This window comes from Palaemon carinicauda, chromosome 25 (assembly GCF_036898095.1).
Source record: "Palaemon carinicauda isolate YSFRI2023 chromosome 25, ASM3689809v2, whole genome shotgun sequence".
In the NCBI taxonomy this organism is placed as follows: domain Eukaryota; kingdom Metazoa; phylum Arthropoda; class Malacostraca; order Decapoda; family Palaemonidae; genus Palaemon; species Palaemon carinicauda.
Genome location: NC_090749.1, coordinates 97,542,241 through 97,551,983, shown reverse-complemented (window position 1 = coordinate 97,551,983; position 9,743 = coordinate 97,542,241). Strand labels below are relative to the sequence as shown.

The 9,743-nt window shown below is 33.5% G+C and overlaps 1 protein-coding gene across 1 annotated transcript in view; it reads right to left on the bottom strand.

Annotated features, from left to right (window-relative positions):
• Window positions 1–707: 707 nt before the first annotated feature.
• LOC137619160 (uncharacterized) overlaps window positions 708–9,743 on the bottom strand; it is a 23,241-nt gene continuing 14,205 nt past the window's right edge. Inside the window, exons 2-3 of the mRNA XM_068349345.1 lie at window positions 1,010–1,171; window positions 708–819 (exon numbers count right to left, since the gene is read on the bottom strand). Of these exons, the coding sequence (XP_068205446.1) occupies window positions 708–819; window positions 1,010–1,171 (274 nt within the window). The remainder of the gene's footprint in view (window positions 820–1,009; window positions 1,172–9,743) is intronic.

Genomic DNA, 9,743 nt, shown 5'->3' with positions numbered 1-9,743 from the left:
TAAGAAGTCTACCCTTTGGAATGAGTCTTCAAGTGTTCCGTTCAAAGATTATTTGATTTTTCATTTCGTGTCTTTTAATTAACTCAGGTCTAAGTGGAATTTTTTGACGCATTCATAAATATTTTAAGTTCACAATATCTTCCAGAGAATCCTTACAGTCTTATTGGACATCAATTTGGATGAACCATTTTTGCGTTAATGGTTCAATCTATTAGAAATCCTTTTTGGATTTTAAGAGGACTGGAAGGATTTACTTGTTCATATTTTTATTAAGGAATTAAGATGATTTATATGTTATGGAAACTTTGGTTTCTTTGCCATTTTCAAGTTATGAAGGATGTCTTTAATTTATAGAAAGAATTAAAACCAAGGTACTTATAACTGGAACATACATGGTCTTTTATGGTAATTTCTATCAAGACATATTTCCTGGAATCGAGTTTTCTTTTAAGTTTCCCAAGATTGGATGTTGATATTCTTCACTAGAATTGAAACTCTAAACTTTCAAAACCACTTGAGAAAAATACTTGGTTAATTTCTCCTTTCTCTTCATTAAGTTGAAAAGGTGGAGTCCTAATTGATAATTACAGTCAGCCATTTGCATAGCAATATTTCTTCTTCCTCTCTCTCTCTCTCTCTCTCTCTCTCTCTCTCTCCTCTCTCTCTCTCTCTCTCTCTCTCTCTCTCTGGCAGCTGAGAACGAAAGATCAACTACGTTTTCTCTTCTCTCTTATTTCTTCTACTTCTTCTTCTTCTTCTTCTTCTTCTTCTTCTTCTTCTTTTTTTATACCTCGTTTCTTATGTTGAAAATCTGAAATGCTGGAAATCCTAAGACCTTTTTTTTCATTATAATTTTCTCAGTTCATCTCGTCCAGAATGAATAATTAATAATTCAAGTCATGACCATTTTCAGAGCAATCTCTCTCTCTCTCTCTCTCTCTCTCTCTCTCTCTCTCTCTCTCTCTCTCTCTCTCTCTCTCTCTCTCAATATCCTGCCGGTCCACACCACCTGGATGCAAATATATTTTTGGCAGATGAGATTATTTCTTCTTCTTCTTCTTCTTCTTCTTCTTCTTCTTCTTCTTCTTCTTCTTCTTCTTCTTCTTCTTCTTCTTCTTCTTCTTCTTCTTTTTCATTTAATATTCTTTTGTTAAGTTCCCAAGTCTCAATCCTTATTGTTTTTATATCTTAATATTATAACTCTTTTATACTTATCTTATTTTATAGCCATATTCAGGGATTTATTTTTTCAACTAAACAAACAATTTGTATCCAGGAAATAACATAAAAAACACAGAAACAAGGTACAAATAAATTTAAGATAATTAACATTAACAAACATTCCCCTAATTATGCATAAAATATTAAGATCCTCAAAAGAGAAAAAATGGATAATGAACTTTTTCATTCTCAACATAGAAATGACATTATTAGAAAGTGTTGCTAATGGCTTGTCACTACAGGCAATCAAGTAGACATCTTTGAAATGTTAAGTGCCTACATGGGCTCTCTCTCTCTCTCTCTCTCTCTCTCTCTCTCTCTCTCTCTCTCTCTCTCTCTCTCTCTCTCTCTCTCTCTCTCTCTCTCTCAAGAAAGGAAATGTCCTAGATCTAGTATTTGTGAATGAGGTGAATTATGTTAAAGAAATAATAGTGTATAACACGGGAATTTCAGACCATAATGTCATAGAATTAATAGTCCATTCCAAAGCAAGTAATCACAGAATTAATCAAGGAACAAAACATTGGGAAGGATATGGAAAATATAATTTTTATAGTAAGAATATAAAATGGTCAGAAATAAATGAAGAACTGAATAAAGAATGGAAAAATGTGTTTGTAAATGATAATATACAGGTAAATACGGACACACTGTACAAAATACTGGAGAAAATTGTTGAAAAATATGTACCGAAGAAAAACAATAAACAAAAGACATGCATACCAAGAGAAAGAAGGATCTTATTTCAGAAAATTAGAAAGTGGAAGAAAAATCTTACAAAAGAAAAAAATGTGTGGAAAATGATTGAAATAAAATGTAAGATAGAAAATGCAGAACAAAAGATTATACAGTCAAAAGAAAATGAAAAAAGGGACTTAGAAGAAAGGACACTTCAAAATATAAAAAAAAAACCCAAAGTACTTTACTCCTATGCAAAAAAGATGAATAAAATGAGATTAGAAATAGGCCCTCTAAGAATTGAAGGACGGCTAACGAATGAAAAAAAAGGAAATATGCAATATATTAGCAGAAAAATATAAGAGTGAGTTCACGCCAAGAATTGCGAATGAGAATAATGAAACAAATGAGAGAAGAAAATGTTGAATATCTAACGTATATAGATATTAATGAAGCAGATATTGTCAAGGCTATAAACGAAATTAAAAATGGATCAGCATCCGGACCAGATGGAGTTCCAGCGATTTTGTTAAAAAAAAACTGCAAACACTATCGCGAAGCCGCTTGCAATACTGCTAAGACAAAGTGTAGATATGAGCGAGATATATGTTAAACATAAATTAGGTTATATAACCCCCATCTTCAAAAGTGGATCAAGAGTAGAGGCAAGCAATTATAGACCTGTTAGTCTAATATCACATATTATGAAAGTGTATGAGAGAGTAATAAAAAAGAAAATAATGGATCATTTGGTTAAAAATAATTTGTTTAATATAGGTCAACACGGTTTTGTGCCCGGAAAAAGTACACAAACCCAACTGATAGCACACTATGAAAACATATACAAAAATATGATAAATGAAAAAGACACAGATGTGATCTATCTAGATTTTGCAAAAGCCTTTGACAAGGTAGACCATAATATATTAGAGAAAAAAAATGAGAAAGCATAATATTGTGGGAAAGATAGGAAAATGGGTAAAAGAATTCCTGCAAAACAGAAAACAGATAGTGGTTGCAAATGACAAGAAATCGGATAAAGCTCAGGTAATATCTGGTGTGCCACAAGGTACGGAATTAGCTGCACTGCTGTTTGTTATCATGATATCAGACATAGACTGTGATGTTGTAAACTCTGTAGTGAGAAGTTTCGCCGATGACACAAGAATAAGTAGAGAAATTACTTGTGATGAAGATAGGAACTCACTACAAAGAGATCTAAACAAAATATATGAATGGGCGGAGATAAATAGTATGGTATTTAACTCCGATAAATTCGAATTAATGAATTATGGAAACAGAGAAGGAATGGTATATGCATACAAGGGACCTAATAACGAGACAATCACAAACAAGGAAGCAATTAAAGACCTTGGTGTAATGTTAAATAGGAATATGTTATGCAACGACCAAATAGCAACACTGTTGGCTAAATGTAAAGCAAAAATGGGAATGTTATTCAGACACTCTAAAACAAGAAAAGCTGAACACATGATTATGCTTTACAAAACTTATGTACGTAAAACACTCGAGTACTGCAATGTGATATGGTACCCACACTACCAAAAGGATATTGCACAAATAGAGAGTATACAAAAGTCCTATACTACTAGAATAGAAGAAGTTTTTTTTTTTTTTTTCAAGAAATTTTCCTAATTAGTAGAAGCTAGACTTTATCGTAAGTTAGTTACGCCTCTGAACTTTTTTGGTGTAATTTCACTCTTTTCTTATTTTTCTAGTTTTGGATAAACGTCATTTCGAAACAAACTTTAGAATCTATTTGGGGAGAATCTAAAATTTCCGGTAAAAATTGTAAAATCGTCAGTGAAGATTCACTGTCTTTCTTCCCAGCAGTCTCCCCCCCCCCCCCCCCAGGCTATGATGATCAAGTATTGTGAAGAACCTTAACCAAGTTACAAAAACAGACCAAGGAAATCAAGAGGCCAACAGAGGTCACACAGAACCTCACCATTCACCCCACCTCATGTACTAAGTCATTCAATTCTGATTCCTTCAGTCGACTTTTATCGTTTTCACCTGCTTGCAAAGTAGCAGTTATTTTGCCAACCCATTCCTTTGGAACCTTTCCTTCATCTGGTCCTACCTTACACATACCAGTCAGCCATTCATTCCCTTTTATGATTAAATTTTAATCGCTTTCCTGTCATTTCATTCTCTGATTTTATTTTTCTATAAAGTTAATCACCAGAATTAATATCAGTAAGACATAACTTTGTTATGTAAATTTTGACCACGAATGAAGAGAATCAATCAAAGAACTAGTTGATAAGTTTCTATGTGTCTTTGGACTCTAAGTTTCTTATGTAATTATCATATTTCAATCATTGGTTGTCAAGTGATGTTCTCGTTAGTTCGTATGTTTGTCTGTTACTTATTTTGTTACCAATAGGAAGTCGTGCGTAGCAGATTTTAGATAACAATAGAATAAAAAACGATTAAACTCTATAGGAATCACTCATCGCATTTTCATGCTTTGATGGTTTGGAAATAATGAAATGAAAATGTCTGGCATTTCTATACCTGATAAATTGATCAAAAGTAATTAAAACAATCATGATAGTTAATACTGAAGGCATGAAAAAGCTAAAGAGTTGTAATTACCATTAACACCGTTCCTTTATTTGTCAAAATTAAACAAATCCTTTTTGAACAACAACTATTGAGAAGATCGTCTCCAGTATCAACATTAATAAAGCCTTTGGTATTTTGATACCATAGTGAAACTATCGAACCCTGACTTCTCTTCCAGAAGCCTGAGTCCTGTATAAAGTTAGGGACAATTGATATCCCTTGACAAATGTTAATAAATGCTCTATTAATCACTCCTATCAATAATCCTGTTGGTGAGCAAAGTATACTATCCTGACGAACCTCTACCTGAGCGTTGAGTCTTCCATTTCCATTTCAACGTTTCGTTTTATTTCTCCTATGAATAATTTCCAGCCCATATCACCCTGACACCCTCCTTTTTACCTTTCCTCATCATCTTATCTTCTTTAGGAAACCTCCCACACTTCATCTATTCTTCAAATCCGCTGACCTTTATCCTTTCCCCCATATGCTGAAATACTTTGAAATCTCGTCCCTGAGTCTATGGTATCACAACCATAGATGTTTATTAGTACATTAAATATGAAGTTAAAGTCCCATAGAAATAACCTTATTCCAAATTACATCTATTTCAATTGTATAATTCATTTGTGTATTTTGATCCAGAGCTAAACTCTACTTGATGTCGACAGAGCCTCTTTTAGCACGACCTCTGAATAGAGATATTGGAATAGTTTTGGATGATAAAGGAATTTTGAAGAAATGGACAAACTGTGAAGTGGTGAGAGGGAGTGAGGTAGAGGGGAAAGGGAGGGAGATGTTTCTGTAGTTGAAGCATCATTGGGAATTCTTGGGAGATAAACCCGAGCCATATTCATTATGCCTTTAGGACGGCTCTCCTCCTAATTAATACAGATCTTCGTGAAGAGAAAGCAACAGGTTAATTATGCTCAGGAAGGAGCATTAAGATCTCTCTCTCTCTCTCTCTCTCTCTCTCTCTCTCTCTCTCTCTCTCTCGTCACTTCTCAACTCAAGTTGCTATATCAACCCAAAGGGAATCCAGTCCCTTTATATATATATATATATATATATATATATATATACATATATATACATATATATATATATATATATATATATATACATATATATATATAGATCTATATATGTATATCTATATCTATATATATATATATATATAATATATATATATATATATATATATATATATATATATATATATATATATAAAGGGACTGAATTCCGTATTGATGAAATCGTCTCCAGAATCATTAATAAAACCTTTTGGTATTTCGAGGCCAAAGATCAGAGCCTGAGGTGCTTAAGGGATCGAACTTGGGATTCTCTTTCGGAATTCCCCAAGGGAATGGGTGTGGAGGGAAAGATGTTTGGCTGATTTCATTTTAAAATCGTATTAACGTTGAATGATAAATATTTGACTGACTTTGATTGATTATCTTTTATAAGTTTTTAGAATTTTCCGAAGTTTAAAAGAAAATTTCAAAAACTTCAATTTAATGTTCCTTATTAGAAATACATATTAGGATAATTATTATCTTAAAAGACTACGCAATTTTAATAAGAAAACTCATTGGTATTGTGTCTTTGTTTTCAGTAATAATACTTTGTTATGATAATACACTGAAGCGAATGTTGTTTTTGTTAAAAACAAAGAAAGCGGTTTACACTCTGTCTTTGTAAACAAAAGGTCTGTATTTGTCGAAAGGAAATATTCGCTCAAATAAAAAGAATTCATTTCTCAATACGTCTTTTGGCAAGAGAAATGTTCTTTAGTAATAAATTTTATTCTGATAGAAAGCTCTGCCCTGTTCTTCTTCTTCTTCTTCTTCTTCTTCTTAAAAAAAGCAAAAAGGAAATCAATGATATTTCGACATGAGAGTTTCCTGCTGCTTCTGGTTCCGTGCTAAAAGGGCGTCGTCACCTTCCTTCCTCTGAAGAAGGACTCCTCAATAACATCTGAGGAAGAAGAAGAAGATGATGAGAAAATGTCGAGAGACGTTTTAAAAGGAGCAATCCGTCTTCATCTTCTTCTTTCCCTTACGGGAAAATGTGTTTCTATTTTGCTTTCCATAACATTATGTAAACAGACTAAATATTTCACTCCCACCAAGTGCATTTTCCTCACTGACGGAAAACTATTTTTCCTTTTAGACTTTTGCCAAGTTGAAAAGGACGTATTTCGAAAATGTATTTATTAATTTCTCTTCCCACTAAATTTTCTCTCGTTCTGGATGTGATGAAGAACCATAGGTAAGTTTTACACTATACTTCATCACATCATCTGCTTACAAGGAAACAGTTATTCCACTAACCCGTTTATTTGGAACCTTTCCCTCGTCTACACATATCTTACACACCCTGGTCAACAATTCAAGATTAAATGGTAAAGACGATTGAAATGTAACATAAACAAGTTGATTCTATTGAAGTCAGTTTATGAAATTATAACTGAAAGATATTCTTTGGGGATTATTGCTCTTTTCAATAAAATAAACTTTAAAATTTTCCGTCTTAACAAAGACAATATGAGTCTTAAAAGAAGTAAATTGGAATTTATTTCATCTTCCAAAACATTATTTAATAAAACTCCCAATTGGATCCTTGAGTGAATTCCTTTTCTCCGTCGGAGGATAGGACACTCTGGGTAAGAAGTCTTTCTGAGGAATCCTTTAGGAATCTCAACTGTCTCAAACGCAGGGATCTTTTTTTTTTTCTTTTTTTTTTAATAAAATTAATCGCCTAAATTTATTCCAGACGTATTTGGAGTACGTAAATTTCTCTGATAATGGAGAGGTTCAATGTAAGAGTTTTGTAAGTCTGTATACTTTATTTCCTTTGAATCCAAAGGTTCGAATGATAGTTTCTCTCATGTTAATTAGCATATATCCATTAGTGGTTATCAAGTTAGGTTCTCGTTAGTTCGTGTGTTTGTTTGTTACTTAGATGTCACTAATATGAAGCAGCTTTTAGTTAGGAATAAAACCATTGATCTTTAAAGAGATCTCTCATCACATTTCCTGCTTTGATGATTTGGGAATAATGACTTGAAAATATCAGTGACATTTCTGTCTCTAATTGGCATTTTATCGGTAAAAAAAGTGATTAAAACAACTATAGTAATTAATACTGAACGCATGACATGGCCCAAGTCTCGTAATTACCAATTCACACCAACAGGAACCAGCCCAGTCTCTGTCTACACATTCAATGATTTGATGTTCTTTCAGGAAATTAGATTATTCAGCTTGACTCAATAATTGGGATATATAATCTTCATTTTAATCCTTCCTTTGTTTTGTCATAATTAAACAAATACTTTTTGAGGAAGAATTGATGAGATCTTATCCAATATCATCCTTGATACAGCCTTTGGTGTTTCATTGTCTATAGTGTTGAAAGGATCGAACTTAGACTTCTTTCTCAGAATCTACAAAGGGGAGTAGCGGGGTGGATGGGTGGGTTGGATGTCCCGTGAAAGGCTAATTCTATTTACCGCTTCGTATTTTCTTTTTTTTATGTTTACTTAAATAGATTAATTAAGATTTTGGGATTTCTTCATTTGGAGATCATATTTATATTTCATGACAGATATTGAATTAGCATTGATTGATTATCATTTATAAGTTGTTAAAAGTTTCAGAAGTTATTAAATTCTTCTTTACCTGAAAAGAAAGAGAAAAACTATTTAATTTTTACTCGCCAAAATAATATACATTTTGACTCCTCCTGTGTCGATTGAAGCAAAGATACAATAAAGTCAAGTTAATCAAGATTAAAGATCCAAATGGAAAATAGATCTCTGAATTGGAACCAAAATCTCCCGAATAAGATTCATTCTGTGAATAAAAGTTAATTTCTGAATGGAAACTTAATCTTGGAAGTCAAGTCTAATCAACGATTGGAAGAATGATCTCAGGATTAGATCCAATCCCCAAAGACACAGGGGCTGACCGAAGTGCCAATCAGAAGCTGGGAGGGAAAAACGATTGGATTATGAGGAGAATGTGAAAGACAAAAGAGATCTTGGAAAGAGTCATATGAAAGACACAAGTGAATCTTTCTCCTCTTAATAGCTTTCGAAATGAGAGGAAATGTGGAGGGTAATGAATGGAAAATGAGAGAGAGGAGAGAGAGAGAGAGAGAGAGAGAGAGAGAGAGAGAGAGAGAGAGAGAGAGAGAGAGAGAGAGAGTGTTTACTACTCTTGCATGTTCAAACCCAAAACAATTTTAGGAAACTCGACGCCTAACCTCAGAATAACCTTTCTGACATTTCTCTTTGATTCGCCTCTTTTAAGATATAGAACCTTTGTTTACTCGGTTGTGTTTTTGTTTACACTTTATGCCTCCTATTTGCTTTACGGGCCGGGAAAGAGGCGATGCGGAGAAGGGTCAATATCAAATGGGATGAGATCTCAGAGGGAGGGAGGGAGGCCACGAGGGCATGGCCTGAGAGTTAGGAGAGATCAATCTTGGTTCTGATGATTTAAACTAATTCATAAAGTCATTCAAAAGGTAACTTTAGTAAGTCAAAGTTACCGGAATTACAGACATCATTCACAAATTCTGGTATCTTGGAAAGAGGATAGTTACCATCACCATCCTGGCACCCAGAGAGTAAAGGTTGTATGAATGAAACAGTGGACGTCGTGGACTATTTGGGATTAAGCTTATGCTTATGCAGGATAGAATAGGAAAAATTAATATCCCATGATAAATGTTCATAATAACTTTATTAGACAATTATATCCATAATCCTTGTTCATCAGTAAAAGATTACGGGACATGCGAGCCTGTACCTGAGTCTTGTCTTTCATTTTCATTTCATTGTCTCGTTCTATTTCTCCAATGAATAATTCCCTGTTCATCTCACCCTGACACCTCCTTTTTACCTTTCCTCATCATCCTTTCTTTAGGAAACCTCCCACACTTCATCTATTTTTCAAATCCTCCGACCTTTATCCTTTCCCCATGTGCTGAAGTACTTTGAAATCTCGTCCCTCTATGGTATCACAACCATAGATGTTTATTAGTATATTAAATATGAAGTTAAAGTCCCGTAGAAATAACCTTATTTCAAATGGCATCTATCTCGATTGTATAATGCATTTGTGTATTTTGATCCAAAGCTAAATTCTACTTGATGTCGACAGAGCCTCTTTTAGCACGACCTCTGGATGGAGGAATTGGAACAGTTTTGGAGGATGATGTAATTTTGAAGAAATGGACAAACT